General features: G+C 33.8%; 1 protein-coding gene across 1 annotated transcript; it reads right to left on the bottom strand.

The window, feature by feature from the left end:
- Nucleotides 1-18,135: 18,135 nt before the first annotated feature.
- On the bottom strand, nt 18,136-24,061 carry LOC133189689 (uncharacterized). The gene is made up of 6 exons (XM_061325087.1): nt 23,905-24,061; nt 19,807-21,483; nt 19,610-19,698; nt 19,073-19,232; nt 18,750-18,955; nt 18,136-18,360 (listed from the first exon to the last, which is right to left on the bottom strand). Exons 1-6 carry the CDS (start codon nt 24,059-24,061, stop codon nt 18,136-18,138), a joined length of 2,514 nt encoding a protein of 837 aa, XP_061181071.1.
- Nucleotides 24,062-24,081: the final 20 nt, after the last annotated feature.

Raw genomic sequence — 24,081 nt, 5'->3', positions numbered from 1 at the left:
ATCTGAATTATATTTTAATTAAAAATCCTGTCTAATATATCATGGGCGCCCATAATAGGACGATTATTTGTTTTTTAAAATAAAGTGGTTCTTACAAATGTTAAAAAAAACTTACAAACGGCTAAGTAATTATTTAATTCATCTAGAACAAAAGTTAGTTTAGTTATTTGCTTACATAATCTAACTTTTATAAATTAACACGAAAGTCGTGCGATCGTTTACAAATACTCAGAAGCAATCTTCATATTTAATGAACGTATAGGTGAATAAATTGCCTCTCATCGCTATACGTATACCCCCATTCCCGAAATAAATAGAATGTTTTCCTTCGCAGCCGGTTATGTAAGTACAAGTGAGGATGGAGCTTTACAGAAGCAGGTGATGAATTCCGAGAGAAAGGCACTGCCTATTTTATATCCATGTACATTCCTAGGGACCTGGTTTTCTGAACCGATGTCACTGTTATTCAAAGACCTAGCTAGAAATTCTCTCTTTTTTCTTTGAAATGCAGGCCCGTCGATCGTAAAAAGATGACAAAATAATTTCAATTTTTATTATTTACATTTGCAAATATTTTTCTTAGATGAACCTATTTGAAGAGAAAATATGTTCAATTCTGTACAAACTTATTAGGGGGTCAGAGGTCATGGCGTGACCGTATCACACAGCGAGATGATATCTTGTCTACATATTTCTGTCCCGGTGACACTGGTTTCGGAACTTCTAAGCCGTTAAAGCGATGAAAAAGATAAAATTATTGAAACATATATGTTTTTTTCGTTCAACAAATGATCATTAGTTCTTTCTTCGGTATGAAGAATGTTTTTAATTAGCCTAAAATCACGCTTACCTTTTTAACCCGAAATTCCTTTGAAGGTATGTAAACTGAAGACGATATCACCACTTTTGACTTCATATAAAGAACTCATACAATAATAGTAAGATCATTCTCAGTAGCGATCATTGTTTTTTTTTTTAATTTTGAATAGATATTTCCTGAACTGGACTGCTGAACAGCAATATAAGTATTCAAATGTTGGAGCGAGGCGAACTCTCAAGACCAAACAGCTTCTAGGTCACTTCGAGTCACAACATAGCATGAATACGGCGGGCCGTTCGTGTAATAAATGCAGTTCTTTTCAGAAAATTCGTCTCAAATGTAAATAAAAGTAATAAACAACAATGTTAAAAAGTTCTCTGAGAAATGAACTTGGTTGGTACCTGATCAAATCTGAGAAGCCCTTAGGGCTTCACAGGATTTGATCACGTGACCAACCAAGTTCATTTCCCAGAAAATTTTTTAACATTGTTGTTTATTTCTTAAATAAGTATCTCATCTCCCAAGCCCAAAGCCCAAAGTAAGCTTTTCTGTTCATAATTCTTCAGCTTTGTTTGCTTTCTTGGCGTATATAAGCGTTATCGTCGTTGTCGTTCTAAAGTTACTTGTAAAATTTTCTCATTTTTATCTTATCATAAAAACTGAGCCATAACAACGAAAATTAACATAGAATATTTTTGGTAAAGTTTTGTTCAAATGAAGGGTCACATCCTCTTTTAACGGATACATGTAGTAAACATTAGAGGGGTCCAGGCGCGGATCAAGGATTTTTTTTTCCACGGGGGGGGGGGGGGAGTGGATCCCAATAAAAAAATATTTCAACCCAGAAATTTCTTGACGAGCCAAAAAAAAAGAAATTCTTTTCACAAACGTGAAAAACCTATTTCGTGTGTGTGTTTGTGTGCGTGTGGGGGGGGGGGGTTCGTTGACTTTTAAAGCTTCATACCTAAGACTTTTCATACCATTTTAACACAGATCCGCGTTATCGAGGAAGGGTCTGCGTTTTCTAGGGGGGGATGGTTACTTTTACTTGCTTTAGTATATACATTTATAATTGTATAGTATTCTCAAGAAACCCTGGACTAGAATGAGAAAATTTCCAACATAGCATACATTCATTTTATTTTTCAAATCTTGATTCCAGGGAGAAGGTTTGAGCCGGAAAGAGTGTTCATAATTTAACATAGGAATTTATATATCCCCCCAAACGAAGTGTGTTGGTTTGGGGTGGGGGTGTTTTGAGTCTTGGAATCACACTGTCCGTCTGCCTAGCTGTCCGTCTGTACGTGATAGTTTGCCCAGGATATAACTTTGTTATGAAGAAACTGGAAGGTCATACTTAGTACAAAGATTACTAATGATCCGAGGGTGTGTCATGGTTTTGATCCAACATCATTCCGGCAAGTTCAAGGTCACTTAAAAAAAAATAGCAAAGTTTTGTCTGACTCATTTATCTGTAATAGAGAGTCACCGGAAGCTCACTGGATACAGGAATTGCTTATGACAAAAAGGGTTTGCCACGACCTTCATTCGAGGTCATTCCTGTAAGTTCAAGGTCACTGACAGAAAAGTGTAAGATTACTGTATGTGCTATAATTTTGGAAGCTCATACTAGGAACAAAGATTGCTTATGATCCACCGGTTTGAGATAACATAGTACTAGATTGGCAGAAGAAGTGGCAAAACTCGTGCCTGGATTATAAATTTATAAGGGGTGGGAGGAACACAGGAAACTTTTTCTCAGATTGCTTGAGATGGGTTTGTCCTGACCTTGAATAGAGGTTTTTCCCGCAAGTTCAAGGTCACTGGCAGATAAATATTAATTTTTTCCATGCTATAACTTGTAATATAAAATCACTGGAAGCTATTACTTGATACAGAGATTGCTTATGATCCAAGGATGTGTTTTGACCTTGATCCAAGGTCTTTCTGGTAAGTTCAAGGTCACTGACAGAAAAGTGCAATGTTCTTTTTCAGGAATATCTTGGTCATTGAGTATCACTGGATGCTCATAATTAGTTCAAAGGTTGTTTTTGACCTTAAAATAGGTCATTTAGGCAAGTTCAAGGTCACTGATATAATAAGTGTAAAATTCAAAAAGGTCTAGTCGCCCACGTGGCGCAGTGGTAAGAGTGTCTCCTCTAGAGTCGTGGATTAAGGAGTTGATCCTTATGTCGCAGGTTCGAATCCCACTATGGGACGCAGAGACCGATCCTTCAGATGAGACCGTATAAACTGAAGTCCCGTCTGGCAGTAGGTGCTGGCACGAAAAAGATCCTTCACTGTTCAATGGCCATGAGTGCCGAGTATAGGTCAAAATTTGCAGATCTCCATCGGCAAATATGGTGGCGTCTCCACATGATTGAAAAATTCTCGAGAGGGACGTTAAACAACATACACACAAACAAACAAACAAAAAGGTCTTTAATTTTGTAATAGAAAAAATTGCATGCATTTGCATTTCACTGAAAAGATGATAAATATATCATCCAAAGTGTGTAATGGCCTTGACTTAAATTCGAGGTCACTTAGAATATGATGTTTTGGATGAATAGTCTGAAAGAATACGTGACTGTGAATTTTTTTTGTCGATGACATACAGATGGTGTTTGCTCTTAACCAGCTGCAGAATGTGTCCTGGCTTGACGCACGATTATTTGGACAAGTTCAAGTTCACTGACAGGGGAATTTTACATTCTTTTACTGTCTTTCAACTGTTGAAACATTGGAAGTTGATGCCCCTTACAGGATTGTTTATAACCTTAAAATGTTGCATGACCTTGACTCAAGGTCGCTATGTTCTGTCCGGAGCTCCGACGGAAGACCTATTCGTTGCAATGCAACGAGCTCGGCTCTAGTTATTCTTCTGATCGTTTTGTATGTAAATTGTTTTCGAATAATTATTCTTAAATTGTTCATTAAAAGTTCAGGTAATATACGGTAACTTTGTATTATGTTCATTTTTTTTAAGTTGATAAACAAACTTTACATGCATTTTCAAAATGTTTATCATCAGATCTATGGTATGCAAACGACAACTGTACATTACACAAAATATTAGAAAGAAACCCCTGAAAACCATAATTTTCCAACACTTTAGTAGTTATTAAATTATTATTTTTTGTTTGTTAGAAAATGCAGATAAATCTTCAAAGTCTGTGTCTTTCCAGAACTTTGCTCTTTACATATTATTTTTTAATTGATACTTGATAATTCGTTTTATTTTATCTCATATAAATCTAGTAGTATTTTTTTTTAATTTAGAATAGCAATATTTATTCTAAAAAGAGGGTGAGAGATGTGTGTTAAATTGCTCAAAATTGTGATGAAGAACAGAGATGTCTACCTGTCGCCGTAATGTTGCGTAACTAAATTACTGTGATATCCGGCGAGTGCCCTTTTGTATAATGTTGCAGTGACACCTATTGTCTTATTTTCTCGCTACCGTACACACTCGGATCGCCTCAGGCGATTTTTTCTGCACAAAGGTGCTTCACAGAGTTTCCGATTGTGTGTTCAATAATTTTGTAATTCTGCTAGCTATCAACTATCAGACTTGAAAGAATTTGAAAGAACAAAAAGCACAGTATTACCGTAAAATCAAACCAGTTTATATACTGAACAAAGTATCATTTTCAATCCAAACTGAGTTAGAATATACATGCATATATATTTTTTGTCAAACCGCTGATTTTTTTTAAATAGATCATTTATTCATTATCACTTAATTCCAAATGAGTTGCCGTGCATTACAAATCATAACAGTAACAATTGACGTATGAATTAAGAAAATACGATTTACAAGTGCATCTGAATCAGTGAATAGAAGGACATTGACCCTAAATAACTCTCTCAAGTGGGAATCCAGAAATTCCAGATATGGAAATCATGTATTCTATTCAAAAGAATAAAATGAGCAATAACTAAATCAATGAATACCAAGATTCAATGAGTAAATACAGGTCCTTAAGGGGAAAAGTAAACTGTATAAACTTTAAAACATTAATTACCCCTGCGAGAGTATCAAGAATAATTCTTGAACTTTTAAGAAAAGTTCATGAATTATATTCTTGAATCTGCTCATGAAATATTCATGAAGATCCTATGAAGTTAAAATTGGACACTCATGATTTCATGAATTTTATTCATGAAAACCAAGTTAAAGAATATTCATGAATAGTGGGTTGTTCATGAACTACTTACTACTCTTGAAAATTCATGAACTTGCTTGAAGAATTCATGAAATCATAGTGTCCAATTTTATGATCTTTCATGAACATTTCAGGAACTTTTTAAGAACATTATTCTTGAATTACATAATTTGACAGAAGGCCAAATTACTGTGAGTACCCTCAAAATACATGTACATAAATATTCTATTCAAAATTTGATAATATATAAATGACTACAATATTCTAAACTAAATGCTATGTATTAATTCACTGAATTTATAAATGTATACAGCTTTTAGCCAACACACTCTTAAACAATTACATGTACAGCCTGGATCAGTTTCAGAATCTTAAACAACGCTTGTGTTCTTCTTTTGGCATGTTCAAGTAAGTCAGATGCCTGTGGTGCATTTGTTATCCCTGTCAACTTTGCTTCTTGACATTCCAAAAATGAATTTTTCTCTATGGGTGTCTGCTGGATCACTCACTAATTCATCCAAAATTGAAATCCGTCCTTTAAATCATGATGTGGTAATTTTTTTCTTATGCTCTTTTACAATAGGCCTTGTTTTTCATTTCACTCTCCCTGAAAATACATATACATGTATATAAATGATATGCCAAATAGAAATAAATATTACAGGGAACAGGATACTTTTAAATAATATGGGAATTGTGGTGATGCTGCAACTGGAGGCCAGAAAAAATATAGGAATTACCTGGCTTTTATACAGAACACTTGGTCTTTAATTTTTAAAGAGTCAGGAATCCTCAGGGAGGAGTCAAAGTCAATTTGTAAAGAAAATTTTAAAATGATTTTAGTGTCAATTTAGAATCAAGTTTCCCTTTTTTTTCTTCAATTTGAGCTAGACCATGGGCACAAGGGGGTATGTATGCCCCCCTTCCAATTTTTATTATAAAATTTAAAAAAAAAAATATTCTGAGACCAACACACAGAAGTTTTTTGAAATAAATTTTTAAAATATATTTCATTAAATTCATTTCATTTAACAATAACTTAAATTATATTTCTCTCCGAGTTATATTTTTTGGCATGCATGCAACAAGTGCTTATCAACAAATTTGGAATCAAAATAATTTAAAAAAAATTATGTTCTTACCACATGCTTTCTGTATTGCAGTCCTTCCTTTCTATGAATATAATAGTTAACACTCCATTAAAAAAACGTTGACAGAATCTAGATCTATCGACAATCTTCTAACAATGCAAAGCGCGTCTTCATTTCAATCTATTGAAAATTTGCCGCTCGCGTTACTGCTTAACTAATCAGTAATGATGTTATAAATCAGCTACCAGAAACGTCCAATCAAACGACGTTTTATAAAAACGATTGAGGTTGCGATTCAAATCATACCCGTAATATTAATTGGCCGCCAACTTGTTTGGGGTACCTTGATAAAAAATGATGAATAAATAGGCCTAGTTAATCGTGTACTGGTACTATTAAATAAAGTTTTACTTTTTTCAATATATTTATGCTAACGTTTCTACAAACTTTAAAAAAATCTTTAAATAAAATGGGTGTGAAAAATTATTGATACGAATTGCCTCGCCACCCGCTTAAAAGATGGCGGCCTTTTTCGGTGGGCGATGGAAGTTTGTAAACTTCAGAATTTACAATATACACTGCATTGGAGGTTATATTTTAAATGCACACCATGCAAACAACATCCACAGAAAGATCAGCACTGTTCCGCCTGCATTCATCAGCTCACAACGTGTCAATGAGTAAGTTTTCATCTGTTTTATACATGTTCACTGATGTTAAAATCGGGGGATGGATATCGTGTGCACAGCCTACAAGGTTGTTGTTTCAAATGTTCTTAAATTAATTATATTTTTATGGCCCTATTTATTGTTTGGTTTGTTCGAATTTCAAAATGAGATTGGCAAGGCATTTGCTTTTTTCTCAAGAATGAAACAAGAGGGAGATAAAATACGATTTAAAATTATATATAGTGTTGTTAGTTGACAGAGTTTGACACAATCCGTGTCCTCACAGATTACTTAGTAGGCAAAAAGTACCGATATTATGTGGAAATATTTTTATATAGTATTTAAACTTAACATTTTTTTAATTATCTAGCTTATTGAATTCAGGGAAAACAATTGTGTTTCTATTTATACATCAAAATTATTGTTTATTAACCTCACAATTTTTATTTTCTACTTTAAGATGTTACCTTATAAAAAAATAAATATATGTTGTAAATTTTAGAATCATTTATGCCCATGAACAAAAATGTTGCAATAGGCATGGAGGCTTTTTTTAAATAATAAATTATAAGTTTTAGGGATCAAATAGTATTTTTTTTTTAACATACTGGACTGTGAGTGATGGTTATCATTACTTGAAAACATTGATGATTCATGTATTTCTTAAATGGACATGAGAAAATACAATTCATGTTAATGTGTATGTACCACAATTGTATACATATTTTGCATTTTAAGACTTAAATTTACATAAATTCCCTGATTTGCAACTGATAGTCTATAATGATGTTAAAAAAAAAGCTCCAGCAAGCTTTTCTACAGTCTATTTAGTCTTTCCATTTCAACATTGAACAGTATTGTAATACATGTAATGTTAAGCAATTACCAATGGAGAACACTAAGTTAATTAAAATTGTACTTTAAAAATTCAATATCAATAAATTTGAATCATAGAATTTAAGTTGTATTGAGTCATGAGTAATCATGAATAGTCATGAAACTTGTGTTGCTGTGTAATGTTGAAGATTTTCGAATTTCATGAAGGTTCATCATTGTTCATGAAGTATAAATTTTTTTCAATATGAATATGTTCATGAATTAAATTCATGAACTACTTTTATGAAGCTGTTATGAATCTTTTATGAGCATTCATGAACAATGATGAACAACTCATGAAAGTTCTTTAAGTCATGAATATCATCTCGCAGGGGTAAAATCATCCTTTTTCCGGGGGTGGGGGTGTATCTAGCTTTTCAATACTAAGTAAATATTTTCTTTCAAATGCTGAAATTAGCGTATGTTCGAGTGTACAGCAACACAAATTAAGGGCGGGGCGGGGGGGGGGGGGCAGCATCTACGTCAAAATTAATGTATGAAAATTACACCAAAAACTCTATTCTCAGAAAAGGGGGCACTCCTGGCCCACCGCATACTGCGGGTCTGAAATATTGTTATTCAAAATTAAAAGCATATAACACATCTTACAAGACAGTTTTATTTTTTTTTTCATACATAATTAAACAAAAAGAGAGAGTACATGTAAATTAAAGGAATATGAAATAATGATATTTTTTAATAATCAGTAGGAAAAGATCACTGTAAAACGTTATGATATTTCGCTAATAAACACCACTAAAAATAATTATAAATTGCTTATCTGCTGAAAGGTTTTGGAGTTTTATGTTTTCCTTATGAAATATAAATAATTCTACAAATAATGCATTCTTGATCGTACCCGGAGCACATGCTCTTGCGTATCGAATAAGTTGGGTGATGTAAACACCATATGCAGATAACAGCAGGATACTACATTAATACGGAAAGTTGACGGTGGAAAAGCTGAAGTCATCTCATTTGTCATACAATTTACATGTAATTGTTAGTTTGCCATGATTATTGTCTGTAGTCAGTAAAACTTCCAAATATGTTTACTGTCAGTTGAGCCTCAAAACGGAAGCCGTGGGGAGAACACATGAATTAAATCTACGCTATATAAAAGAGTGCAGAAATTGTTTCGATCAAAATACAAACACGCTGGATCAAACTAAAAACAGTGATATGCAGATTGTTTTCCTCAACTTAAGGAAGCATTTTGAAAATTTTAAACGTGAAAAACTTAATATTGAACCACACTAGTAGGCCCATACAAACTACTCGGCTGCTTAATATGACTGTACGCGTTATCGATTGTTTACTTCCGGAAATATCATAGTTATTAATTCGGACCCGGTGAAATTCGGACAATTTAAAAAGTTTTCTTGACTAATGGTTACGGATTAATCAAATACAGAATAAACGAAAAACGTGAAGATATATTTTAACAGTGTTTATTTTAATTTATTTATTGTTAACAAATATCAAGTACGTTAAAAAAATGAAGTTGGTATCAAGGCCTAATAAAAAAAATTACGATGCAAATTACTTATTAAGAAATTTGTAAAATAATGAAGTTTATTATTTTGACCCCGTCTTTCAGTACTGTTTCAGTACTTTGATTTCTAAGCAGATCATTATTCGTCTTTACACCGGTGTAGCAACCTCTAATGATGAAAAGCTGCTTAAATCCCTGCATAATTTAAGAGTTTCAATAATTGAAGAACCTTTGTGCAATTTTTTTATGCCTCGTAATGCTATACACGTCCTCTGAATCAAATTTATAAAAATACCAGCTAAAACTACATTTTTGTTAAATTCTCTTTCAAAAACTAAAAGAACATCTGATGGTACTAATTGTATGAACTGAATGATACTTTTGGAAAATTATCAGTGAAAAGGTGTATTGTAAAGTTCATGTGCATTGCTTATGTCCTTTTAAATGCAAAAAATCTTTTGCATATATACTTTTTGTTCGCCTGACCACTGCATCGTGACCTGTCACCACTGTAGGATCGGCCCCGATGTTCATTCTGTAGCACATTAAACATACAATCATGATGTAGAGTATTTGTTCATTCACTTTTTTTTTAAGATCTTGTCTTGAGAGTACATTTCTGAATTTTAATTTCAACTGCTTTTTCAGCAATAAATTATATAGATTATACTTTCTAATATTATATATACACTCTAAACAAACTCGAAGTATTTAAGATGTAAATTACATTCCGAATATTCTTAAACATGAGAAGATCCAGGAATTTTTTCCAAGGGGGGGGGGGGTTCCACCCCAGTGCAAAAAAATACAACCCAGAAATTTCTTGATAACAAAAAAAATTTAAAAGATAAAAAAAACACGTTATTTCCTTTCCTAAGTGTGAAAAACCTATATTTCGTGGTGGTTGTGGATAGGGGAGGTGTGTGTGTGGGGGGGGGGGGGGTTGTAGCCGTTACTGCTTAAGGTTTATTGGTATGACTTTTCATACCAACATAACAGGGGTCCGTGTTTTCTGTTGGGGAGTGGGTCCCAGGTCACTTTTAGTTGCTTTAGGATATACATTTAACAACTCTGAAAATTCCAGGGAGGTTTGCCCCCCTCGAGATCCGCGCATGTTAAAATAATTAAGATATGCAAAAAAAATAAGATTAACATCGCAAGAAAATTCACACGAATTGAACATTATAAGACCCGCAGTATCCGGTTTTATCGGGGGGGGGGGGGGGGGGTACCGGTCTTGTAGAGTAGTCTTTCCCCTCTAAAATCTTTCCTCCCGGAAAAATGGCTCTAGAGTAGGATTTCGGAAAATAGGCTGGAAAAATGACTCTAGAGTAGGATTTCCCCTACGGAAATCCCACACCAGATTCAATTTTCCGGGGGAAATCCTACTCTGTGTAGAAGTTATAGAGTGCGATTTCCCCCAGAGCCAATTTTTCCCCAATAAATATTATGGTTGTACTTATGTTATGAGGGGGAAGGGGCGACACATTGTTACATGTATCTTTTCTTGAAAATGGTGACCAAAAGTTTTGATTGATTGACTGTATGTAGTTTTTCGTCCCATTCGAGAATTTTTCACTCATATAGAGACGTCACCATATACAAGTGAAGGGCTTCAAATTTAGACTTTTACTCGGCACTCGCCCTGAGTACCGAGTGCACATTGAGCAGTGCGGGATCTTTACCGTGCCAACACCTGTCGAGACACGGGGCCTCGGTTTTAATGTCTCATCCGAAGGACCCGCAACTTTCACTTTAAATTGCCGAGCGCCTTGGGAAGGAACAATACTGTTGCTACCTATTTTTTATCGACTTGGGTCAGTCGCGGCCGAGATTCGAACTCACGGACTTCCAATCAGAGAGCGAGTGCTCTACCGACTGAGCTTCCTTGACGGCCTTCCAGATGTATTGAAACATACGAAGAATGAAAAATGAAAATTTTACATCTCATTTTTCTCAGCAACTTCCAACCATTTTTTAAAGCATTAAAATATTGTTCTTTTCATGTTGATATAAAGAGATAACAACTTACTCGATATAACTAGATAATTAAAGTCATATATGGCGTATTTTTGATAAGTTTTGACTAACTAAAATAAAAAAAGATCTTCCTATTTGTTTTTTCTCTTTATATAAAGATAGGATTTTCCTGTAGATTCCACAATTTAAATCAATCTCGTTTCATAGATATTTGAAATTTAAAACAATAACCGATTTATTAACCGACTCCCCATTGAATATCAGACTCAGTTTTAAGTCAATTTAACTATAGAAACGTGGGGTTATTCAAGTTCAAAATCGATGAAAATTTTAATTTGAACGTAAATAACAAATATCATGTTCATCTACATTCAATCTTGTATTTTTATTTTTTAGCTCAGATACGCCATGTAGCTTTAAATCCTTTTGACGGGATAAATACCGGTATCTGGTTTTAAGGAGATATCTTACTCGTTATGAAATAATTTATTCATTCTAACGAGATACTAACTCGAACATTAACCATTCTTTTGTTTATTGGATTCAAACAACATACAAGTTGTAAAAGGTATACATGAATTACTTTTTTTTGAAAGCAAACTGAATCTTTAAACTTTAGATAGCCTTGATATACTGCACATTAAAAATTTGTGACAAATACAAGTACCGCTGCGCCATTAGAGGTGTTAAGGCTTCGAATCTGAGGAGTTTTACATTTCTTTTGAAAGCTTAATATTCGGGTTGAGACCCCATGATTGGAAAAATATGCTAAGAAAATTCTTGCTACAATTGAACAGTACGCATATAAGTCAAAACATTTATTTTTCATTTAAAAGTTAGTGTGTCGTTTATCTTTTTTCACAAAGATATTGCAGTTGCAGTTTATATTGACTCCATAACTAGGGCTGAAATCCTACTATGAGAAAGAAAGGGGGGGGGGGGGGAGGGGAATTTGGCTCTGGTGCGAGATTTTCCCTCGGGGGAAATCCTACTCTAGGGTACAATTTCGGGGGGGGGGGGGGCTGGCTATGGGGGAAATCCTACTCTACAACACCGGTAAAATATCTCACCAGTAAAAATCTTTTAGAAATGATATATGCTAGATAAAAAAAAAATAAAAAGAATATTTAAAAAAAAATATCACACATTCACTCAGTCAAATAACACTGCATATGACGCCAAGATCCCGGTTGGGGGGGGGGGGGTGAATTTTTGTATCATTAAAGGGTGCGACTGCAACGCTTAATGATATATGCTAGTGTAGATATTTGCTTGTTTCATTAAGCGTCGATGTTGCTCTGCATTTGTGACGATGAATTATATAATTCTATCATTAGGCGGCGATTTAGCATTAGCAGCTGAGAATGTCAACTATAAATGCTAGGGATGGGTATCGCCAAAAATTTCGTATCGTGATATATCACGATTTTTTCTTTAAAAATATCACGATAATATCGTGATATTTTACACGGAATTTTACTGCAATTTCTAATGAATTTCTATAATTTTTCTTACATATACCCTGTAAAAACATAACTTCAATTTTTTCATTTTAATTTATATAATATAAAGCATGTTTGGATGCCGTAGTTTAACTTTTTAAAAATTTTTAGACTTCCTGTAATTTTTATTTAATAGTTCGAGGAAATAAATGAATAATTTCTGGAATTTTTAATTATGTACCAAATACCGGTATTTTAGTCTCCGTATCACGATACGTATCAATAACAATAAAAAATTACGATATACCGGTATACCGATAAAATCGCGCATCCCTAATAAATGCAATAATTCATTGCATTAAGCATTGCAATTGCAACGCTTAATTAATGATATTTGTTTGTTAAGCGGCGTTTTATCATTAGAAATTGCTACACACCGACCCATACTAACAAACAGACATTTTATCGGCCCATACTAACAAACACATACTATTGTTTATATTTATGTCTATACAATAATCACAGATAATAATCATATTTATATGTTAAATATTGTATTATTGATATACGTGGTTTTCTTAAGAAATAAAATAGTTAATATTCAGTGGATGTAAATATTCTACTTTTAAATCGCATAGGTGATTGTTTCCATCCCAAAATCTGAGATCAGAGAATTTAAAAAAAAATGCATTGTGAGATAAGGATCAAGAAAAGTAATTTTTCGTCCTTCTTGAATGGTTGTTTTTTTTAGCTCATGCACCCCGATCGCAAAATATCTACAGGCCCCTTGACACAAAATGATAAGTCAGGGACAAAATTAATGGTTTCCATTGTCTTTCTCATTTGTTTCTTATACAATTGTTCGTTTTGTCTGCTCTCATCAACTTTATACAAATGCAGTATTATTGAAATAGTTTTATGTTATAAATCAAATTAAAACACCAATACAACGGTTTAGTACCTACTAAAATATATGTAGAATCAAATATGTAAAATCATGCTATTTTACAATTCAGATTCAAAATTATTAAAAGAGAACATAGGATGTCATTTTGTGAAAGCTAGGTACAGAAAACAATTTTACATCCTAAACTGGAAAGGAAACGCGTACTTTTGAATATAATATGAACGTTTATCAGAACTGAAACAAACAAAAATTTCAATCAAGATAGGGAACATTGAACTGGCGGCAGACTAGAAAGTTCAAGAACAGCCAATGGTTAAACTATGATTCATACCATTGCACGAACGGAAATAAAGTATCTAGTTTCTTACATAAATCAAACATAAAAATTAACTCTTCATTGTAAAACATCTCGAAGGTAATTTTGTGAAGTTCCAAAAATTTTACATGATTCTATTTCACTTTTAAATCCCACTTTTGAATGAATTGTGATAGTTTTATTATCCCAGTTAACTTTGGGAGTAATTGTGTGTTTGTACAATCAGAGTGTTTTTTAACAAAATTATTTTGCAGACAACAATGACGAGGTATCATATGTCTTGTACAGATAACAAGAGTGAAATGAACTAGAAACATTTTATATTCTATTAAACATCAGTTTTGTTGTGAACCTTTTATTTCCCATACCCATACTAGCCATCTGTTTGGAATTTAAAAAAAAAAAAAAAAAAAAAAAAGTATTTATTGGTTTTTGTTCCCTGTCATAACTAAATATTCTAACCAGTCTGGTGATAACAGCATCAGCCCTACTAGTGTGTTCGGAACCTTTTACAAGGGTCGTTCAATAAATAATGCAAAATAAAATGTCATCTAAAAATAGGAAAAGCATGTAAAGCAGATTCTTAATACTTTCAATCCCTAAAAGCATTCCCTGTAAACATTTACACATGTCTAAAGTCTGTGTACCCATGACCAGAACACCTCAGTATACTCATCTTTAGGGATGCCCCAAAGACACTGATGAATTATAGCACTTTCCATGATATACCTGAAATTGTAAAATCTTCCTTTGATTACTTTCATATGTTTTTGGAAGAAAAAGATCTCACAATGGCTGAGATTTAGCTTATATAGGGGATGCCCAAGCTCTGTAAACTTTCCTTTCTTCAAAATTTTATTTCTCTATGCTTATTTGCAGCAGCGTTTTCAGGTGCAGAAAAATACTCCGGGGACCAGTATTTGGGCTTGCTTTGCAGGAAATCTGCTTAACTTTCCTATGTGAAATTTTTACATAAAAGTTACCATTGATAGCCCTTCCTTTGGCTGTATTACATGTTTTACTGGACCTCTTGAATGAAAAGAAAATTAATAAAACATATTTCGAACTCTTGCTTCTCTTTGCAATAATAGGACGACATCTTTCTCTTTTATTCCACATTTTATTCTTAATCTTCCTTTTCGGCTATAAAAAAGTACACCCATGTTTCGTTATCCATCACTCAAGGTTATCAAATCTTTTTTGTAAAAATGTTTATTTTTAAATAGACCATTTGTACATTTAACGTGTGTTTTCTCTTAGGCATTTGTAAAGAAATTAGGCACACATCTGATAGAATTATTGTTAGATTCATTTTATTTGTGGGAACTCTATAAACTGTTACGACGATGAAATGTTTCGTGTTTTAGCAAAATCTATCTACGGAAATTTGGCATTTTCAGATATCATGTTGCTCACAGCATCGATATTTTTTGGTGCCCCTACAGATTTCGATCGACCAGTTTGACTGCAATCTTTTAATTGTACTTTTTTTCCTTTTAAATTTCCAAATCCATCTGAAAACTATACAGCGTGAAAGACTAGTCTTTCCACATATCAAAATCATATCTTTAAAATGGGTTATTCAGCTGTTTATGTAATGAAGCACAGTTTTCATATACGCCCTCATTTTCATCGTCTTGGCAGAGATCATTTTTAAACAGTTTTCAGCTCAGTGTAGTGACCATGCTTACTTTAAAAGTGAATTCATTTGCTACAACAATAGGAAAAAAACATGGGTTTTTCTGTGATTAGAAGTTCTTAAATAGAACTTTTCAACTGTTAAAAAATAAAAGTAAATACTTCTACATTTATTGTGATAAACTGTATATTGCATTACTTATTGAATGACCCTCGTATTTTTCGGTATTCTGCAAATTATAATACCTGAGTAGTTCGCAGTAGCTCTGGCGCAAGATTTATTGAGACTACAGCGAGACTGTTAATGGATAAGGTAAATTATTCATGGAAGTGTAGCTAGGAAGTGACAAGTGCCCCTTTGTCATTGAAACTTATTAAAAGCAATATGAGGGACCCCAAAAGACCCATTGTCAATTGATAGATAATAAACATCACGCAATTAGCTACCCGAGATATTTTCAGAATATAGCATCCAGCTTCCTATCAAAATACCGGGTTCAGGAGTGGTATCATACTTTGTGATAACTACTGCAGTTTAATCTTCACGGAACTGCAGTATAAATTAAGCATTTGCCATATAAAAGGCAACAACTGTTTAGTGTGATTATTCTGAGAAAAATAAGAAGTGCGTGAGAGGTAAATTGATGAAGCAATTTTGGAGTTTTGTTAAAAATCATTCTTATTCTTATATGCATGATATGACTTGGATCCTATTGGATCGTTTTTGCCAATCCTTATTTTATTTTTCACTTTTTTCTTCCCATAGCAGGAATGGGAGTACCAAATCCCCGGATGTACATGTGGTTTTGTTTGTTATGGAAAGTAGTATTATAATAGAGTACCGAATAGTGTGTATTACACGATTGGCTGAATTCAGGTACATGTAAAATTTCATTTTCATTTTAAAATAAAAATATTAATGTTTGAAATAAACGATGGAATGTAGGAAATTACAGAAAATATAGAAATACCAGGGGAGATTGTAGGAGTGGGGGTTGATATTTTTTGACAGAGTGTCATTTACTGCCGATCGCTAGAAATTGTAAACAACTGCAATTTTGACCTATAAGCGCCATGGGACCCTATTTTTTCGAGCTTATTTATAAGCGCTTAGAATTAAGTTTCAAATTATGCCAAGGATTTGTCTGAAATTGAATTAGTACAGTACTGAGAGGGCAAAAGGTTTGTATAGATTCTATGGGAAAATAATTAGTACTCTTTTCCCAGCAACACTAAAACCGAAACACACTGCATGATATGCATGTAATTTATGCCAAAACTGTCGTATTCGCTTGGAAGAAAAATGTTAAATCGTCAGCTACAACATAAAATGGTTAAAAACAACAAAATGTCATTTTCTGAATTTAAATGCCTTTTCAAAAGGACATTGAGTCATTTTTTCGTAGGTTAAAAATGCACCCTTTTTAAAGTTACAATTAGTCACTCCCTAAAATTAAAAAATATTTATTTGATATATTTTAAAGCTTTAGTCCATTATTATTAATTTCATTTACTACAAAAACTTCCTTAAGCCTTTGATTGTTTAAAAATGCCTTTTATATTCCTTGTTCTGTGGTAATTTTGAGAAACATAAAAGGAGATATTTTCATATGCCGCCCTTCCACCAAAAATATAGTCCCTGCTAGATTTCAAAGTCAGTTTACCATTACTATTTCATATTGTACAATTACGAAAAAGAAAGCAAAATATGATCTTTAAAATCCTTAACATCTAAATATAAAAGACTTGTAAGCAAATATACTTTGAGTATTTCATTTAGTCAGAAAACAGACCAAATCATTAATAACTATAGGTGCAACGTAAGGCAAAGCAAGGCAGCTTTCTCGAGAAATAAAAGTTTTACAGAAAAATAGGTACTTTAATACTGTCGCTAGACTACGCTTCAAAACATTTTTTAAAAGTTTTGTTTTATTTGGAATAATTAAAAGCCCTAAATTATGTTAAGAGTTCTATACTTAATTTAGAGACCGCATGTTGTACGCTTACTGAAATTTAGAGTTTATATCCATAGTTTACAAATATATTAGATAATCAAAGATTTGCAATTGCATATCAAACTTTACCTTCTTAAATATAATTTAAATATATGTAAGTTAAGGCGTAAATCATAATTTAGAAATTTTTCACAAACCAGAATATATCTTAAAGAGGTAGGTAAAGTATTTCAAAATGTACAAAAGAAAGATCAAAATGCATGTAGTTTAATAGAAATCATTTAGGATTTTTATTAAGATTGTTAATTTTCTGGAGGAGAGCTGCTGTCCCAGTTTCCAATGTATTTTGTATCATTTATGTCTGTTGTGGTCAACATTACGTGTATAATATAAGAACAATCTATTTTCTGGAGGAGAGCTGCTGTCCCAGTTTCCAATGTATTTTGTATTATTTATGTCTGTTGTGGTCAACATTACGTGTATAATATAAGAACAATCTATTTTCTGGAGGAGAGCTGCTGTCCCAGTTTCCAATGTATTTTGTATCATTTATGTCTGTTGTGGTCAACATTACGTGTATAATATAAGAACAATCTATTTTCTGGAGGAGAGCTGCTATCCCAGTTTCCAATGTATTTTGTATCATTTATGTCTGTTGTGGTCAACATTACGTGTATAATATAAGAACAATCTTCCTTTCTCTCCATTTCTTGAAATTTCAAAATATACTAGTATTATTAAATCATATATTCATCATTGTTTTCGTTTTTGAGTCCATTTACATTTTGGTATCGAAAGCAGCGTTCGCAATGCCGTTCATATGACTGTCTCCATTCGTTGTAGAACGCTTTTCCAACAGTTTGTGTAGGATTCCTAAAACTGCGGATTTTGGCGTGAGACCAATTCTAAAGAAGCCGAGTTTCTCATTGTCTATATCACGACAGTCCACTACCGTTGAAATGGCGTTTTCTCTTGAAGGACCATCGCACAAAATGCCATCACACTGAAACAGTGAAATAGTGTTAAAAAGAAGCATTAAATTTGCCTTGAAGCTCCCGAGAAAGTCATATTTTGGAATATTTTTTTTTTAGATTGAAGCCCCTCTCAGGAATTGTTGTATGACGTTTTAAGTCAATCTCTTTCAAGAAAATGATTTGATTTTCATAATGAAAAGTTAATTATAAAACTTAGTGATTTAAAGTATCACTTTGGGTATGAAATAAAATTGATTTATAAAAAAAAATAAGACACAATGGTTCTAGGGAATTTTGAAATGCGCTGTTTCTTTCATTTCTCTACATTGGGTATGTAACCCAAGTAGAATGTTAGAATGTCTTTCATTTGAAGAAGATTGAGATTCATATCTATGAAGAAGATAAATAAATTCATTACCATTTCAATTCCAAGCTTTGCCAAAACCTGGAGGTGGTGGGTGGTATCTCCCTCCCCTGTCGGGTTTGCTGACGTCACAGTCACTGGTCCACACTGGTCAATAAGATGACAGGTAATAGTACTGTCTGGAATTCGGAGAGCGATGCTATCTGAACGACCAACGTACTTTTCTGATTCTCCGAGACCCAAAGATTTTACCCATTCACCTGACAAAAAGCAACCTTTTCAGTGATATAATGGTGAATAATAGAACTGGTAGTAATGATGTCTATTCTAGAATTATTTTCAGATTTATTTTCGAAACAAAGAAGGATTTAATTAACCTCTCTTCACAACAACGGAAACATTTGATGGCCATATTTCATGTAGGAAGTCCCAAAGAAGTGAGCTGAATTCATGGCGAGCAACTTCTATTTGTTTGAAGTTGGATATCCAAACTGACATCGGCCTGTCCTTACCATGCTTTTTCGACTTGTATGCTCTCTGTAAAAAAAAAAGTCCCGATTTTGCCGTTATTTTTTTTTATTTATTAAAGCTTACAAAGAATTTACTTCTGTTTTAATGGACTTTGAGCTTGAATAGTTCGTTATCTCCATATTTCATCTGAATAGCTTCATCCGTATTTTCCCCCCTAAAACTGCATGCAAAATAGAGTTACAATCCGGTTGTACTAATTCAATGGACTTCAAATGTGCATGTGAAGAATTTCTCTGACACAACTTTGCTTTCATCAACTATTCTCAGTTTTGATTTCAGCTTAAATTTCAAAGCATGCACTATCTTTTGATACATTAAGAAAAACCATCGTCGACTGAAAAAAAATCGATTATTTGTGTATGTGTCTAAAAGCAGCAACATACCTCGACAGCTTTAGGTTGATGACAACAGGCGGCCAGAATGTATACTGTGTCTGTGGGAATTCCACATATACCACCGGTCTTCAGCTTTTCTGTAGACATAGAAACAATTTAGACATAGTAAAATGAACACTATTTCAGATTATCTTTTATCTTATTGCATATATTGATTGTCAGAGAGAGAGAGAGAGAGGGGGTACCTGCAATTTCTTTTACTCCTCTCGCTCTTCTAGATGATGCCAACAGAATCTGATCATTGTACTTTGTTATTTTACTGATTTGTAGAAGAGGTTTCCCAGAAGGTAATACTTCTCTTACAAAGGTCAATTTTAATGTCGACGATAAAAGAGCGTAAAAAAGGGACAGAGAATACAAAACTGCGGCTGTCTTCTCATAAATAAATCCATCAGATATACCTAACACTTGCAGAAGACTTGTCAACATAAAGAGAACAAAACATAAAGATATACCAATCCAAACCTTATTCACAGTTATTGACATGCCTAAAAACACTACTCCTACCAACAGAAAACCGCTTAGTCCAACCCCTAATGACATCCCTGACTCAGATCCAATAAGGTCTAATGATCTCAAACTTCCCCAGATGGACCAAAACGAGGCAAAAATTAGAAAAAATGAACTTTCCAAAGTCTTTCCCCTAGAAAAACCAATAAATCCAACAACGAATTGAATGAAACATCCAAAAATTAATTGCCAAGGCAGAGATAGCAATGTTGTTTCATGTGGGACCCAGGAAAACGAAAGGACGCTAATAATATTGGAGACATAGCCTATATTTTCCAAAGTAGCATATTTGGAAATACCGAGCATTGGGTCGGACTCAAACACGTTACTTGAGTTAACCATTTCCACTTTATTTTCAGCCAAAATTTTCTGCATACAAAACTTTTGCCTTAGTTTAGAAAATACTTTTTGTCCAACAGGAAGCTGGATTTTAAACGAGAAGGACTTGAACAAAGAAGCGATATACCCATACATGTAAACAACAAAACAAATCCAAGTAAAGGCTGCTAATGAAACCTCACGTTTAAAGGTTAAAGTTAACATAAAACCCGAAAGAAGCACGTACTCTAATGATAGCAGAATCTCTGAGTGTAAGGATACAGCAGCTATCGTAAGAAGAATCATAGACAATGGGATCGAAACGGCCGGAAACAGAATTTCCGAAAAATCTTTTATGACTGTTATATACATGGACCCACCTAGAGAGGCCCAAAACAGACCATCAACAATAGAATATGTAGATATGGTGGTGTTACCTCTCCTCATTCCAGATATTCCATGAAAAAGGAGAAATAACCCAGAGACTAATGGCCAAATAAAACTAATGACAGTATTCTTTGTTAATGTACTACTTCGCAAGACCCAAGGGGAAAGTGAAAGAACATTTAAAGCATATCTGATGACTCTCTTATCGTCAAAGTTAGTTTTATTATCTGAAGGTTTCGTTTCTGTATTCCCAGTAAAATGCTCTAGTGCAGCCCTAACACTGACGTACGCAGTCACAAAGGCTAACGAGAGGAACAACAGACTATGCCCTTTAAAGTTTGTCCACGTGTTGATGATAACACACACTGATAACAAAGACGCCACAAGCATGAAAACAACCATATCCTTCTTCTTGTTATGTAAAATCAAACAAACAGAGAAAATAAAATATAGAACTATAAGGACCCCATGACCCGGAAGTAAGACGTCTCTTTGTGAATATTCTTCGACCGAAATATTTCTTTCGTATAACTTTGGGATGATCATCTCCCAAGAAATATTTGAGAGACCAACTGCAGTCCACACGGTACACACCATAAGTAGCACAGTGGTTGTGAGTGTTGTGTCTCTTGAAGGCCTTGTGAAAACTGTCGAGAAAACATCACTTTATATGCAACGGTTATTCATTGAGAAATTCTAATAATCATTGTATTAATTATTTTTTATTGCCAATAACTTACTGTAACAAAATAAAAGAGTGTCCATATCTACCATGAAGAATTTTTTTAAAAACACTTTTTTAGATTTTTTGGAAAAAAAGATCTTAATCCTAGTCACTCAAGAGGATTATTTTCGTAATTTTCATTGACTGAAAGGACGTCAGGTGATATTCGTCCTTTTGTGATATTGACGCGGTGTGTCCGCGGAATATGATATTGCACGACTCACCATTTCTGTACTGTAATAAGCAATTAACGGCTGACCAAAATTACGTGGAACGTGACGTAATAACATAAGAAGCATGTTTTACCATTGTGACGTAATCACAACCAAGCTGTTCAGTTAGAACTGTGTCGAATTTTTCACTTTGGGTGATTATTTAAGCATTGAACTCATATTTTTGGATGTCGTCGGTCCTATAACACACCTGACCGTGCCGACAAATTAAATACCGCGCGTTAGCGCGGTATAATAATTTGTCGGCACGGCCAGGTGTGTTATAGGACCGACGAATCCAAAAACAAGAATTCAGTGCTTATATTTACATTCTTTAATTTTCTCTCTTTATAATTGTTTATTTCGTTATTCTTTAATGTGACTTTAGCGCCCTTCAGAACTGGTGTGCTTGATAGACGTAAAAGTCGTTTGTGACGTTGGAAAGTTAAATAACGCAAATAAACATTGCGAAGGGAAAAAAATGACAAATTAATTTTAAATGCACATCTGTTGTATTTTTACGTTAATTCAGCAGGGTAGTTGTTTTTCATTAAACTGAGTAAAACCAATATACATTTTGGTGTTCGTAGAGTATTGAAAATGCATATAGTTCCTATACTGTGTATTCTACCGCGCGGTGACAAGGTTTCGCGTGTGTTATAGAGATTTGAACGTCGTGGATATCTAATGGATTTCATAAAGAAAATTACACTGAATGTAAATATAAAGAAATGAACAACATTTCCAGTGAACATGGTACTATGAACAACATTTGCTCTGCAGACTACGTGTATACCATGACGCCCGTTAGGGCGTCATGGTAAATATGCCTGCAAAGCTAATGTTGTTCACAACACCATGTTCACTGAAACAACGTTGTCTATTACTTAATTATATTTGCGTTCTGTGATGTTGTCCAGAATATCAGAGAAAATCCTGACCTTGATGTGGGATTGGCTTCTTGTCTTCATTGGAAAAAGTTACTAATGACAATAAAATTAGCAGACCTGATTAATCCATCTTATTTACAATAAATAATATACAATATAAATGTGTTATCAATCTCTGTTATCTCTCTAGACATCATGCCGTCTTCAAATTCTTGTAAATTTTTGCTTTGATACAGTGGTGACTTAGCTTGTTAATTTTATGCGAGTGTGAGAAACGAACTGCACTCATAGCAGAAGACGCAATGTCTTCTGCTTCATAGTGATATGATTGCAACCGGTGAGTGTAGGTTCATAAAGGGAGAAAGCAGAGTATGCAAATATCATAATATAACTGTTATGGACTTCATTGAACGGCCAATACGTGGTAATAAGGACCCATGTCCAGTTATATTGACCTCAGACACAGAAAATGATAGCTACCTCACCAGCACGGTTGCTATCATCTTCCTTGTCTTCGGTCAACATTACTTGACATGGGTCCTTATAACGACGAGGTCGCTATCATTTTCTGTGTCTGATGTCAGTATCACTTGATATGGGTCCATATAATCATATATCGACCTACACTGAAGTCCATAATTGTATAATATACGAGTAAACAGGCCAAACTGAAAAAAAATATTTTATTTAGAATACCAAGAAAACACTTAAATATTATTTCCTCTTGACTAACTTATAACCATAGGATACATAAATATATATTATTATAACAGTAACTTGATCCGAAGAACCGTATCACGTCAAGTTGGCAGGCGCGGATCATCAGATCAAAAGAGACGCGAAGCATCGAGTTTGGTCTGATGATCCGCGCCTGTCGACGAGACGTGATACGGCTCATCGGATCAAGTTACTGTTGTAATGATAAATTTATTATATACCCCTTTACAACTAGCAAAATATAATAAAAGGAAACTTTTTGATTCAATTACATAACTTTTATCCATTAAACAAATCATTTTGTCAAGGAACTTTTTGATGCGCGAGAATAAAAACGTCATTTATCCGTGTACTACGTCATCAGTTTCAGAGAGGGGTGATATGGATTCAGAAAACCACAGTGTGGTGATCCGGAACGTCGGATCACACCGTCACGTGATTGCATAAATTTAATAGTAAAATTGAGTGACAAACAGTTGGGTATATGATAAATATTCATACATAATTAAAATAATGACGTCTTACCACATAAAGCCGCAAGAGCAGCAAGTATCAGCTCGGCAGTCCCAACAGTAAGTGGTGTCAATAGGATTGAGCCGTGTGTCTCAAATATTAGAAAATTAACAGTATGTAAAACAAAGAGAATACTCAGCGATATCAAAGAACTCGCAATAGCAGACATTTTCCTTTCAAGAATGGATC

Source organism: Saccostrea echinata, unplaced genomic scaffold (assembly GCF_033153115.1).
Source record: "Saccostrea echinata isolate AGI-Se365-2 ecotype Australia unplaced genomic scaffold, CSIRO_AGI_Sech_v1 ptg000019l, whole genome shotgun sequence".
NCBI classification, from domain to species: domain Eukaryota; kingdom Metazoa; phylum Mollusca; class Bivalvia; order Ostreida; family Ostreidae; genus Saccostrea; species Saccostrea echinata.
The sequence above is the reverse complement of the archived record's forward strand: the minus strand, read 5'-3'. Positions and strand labels throughout refer to the sequence as shown.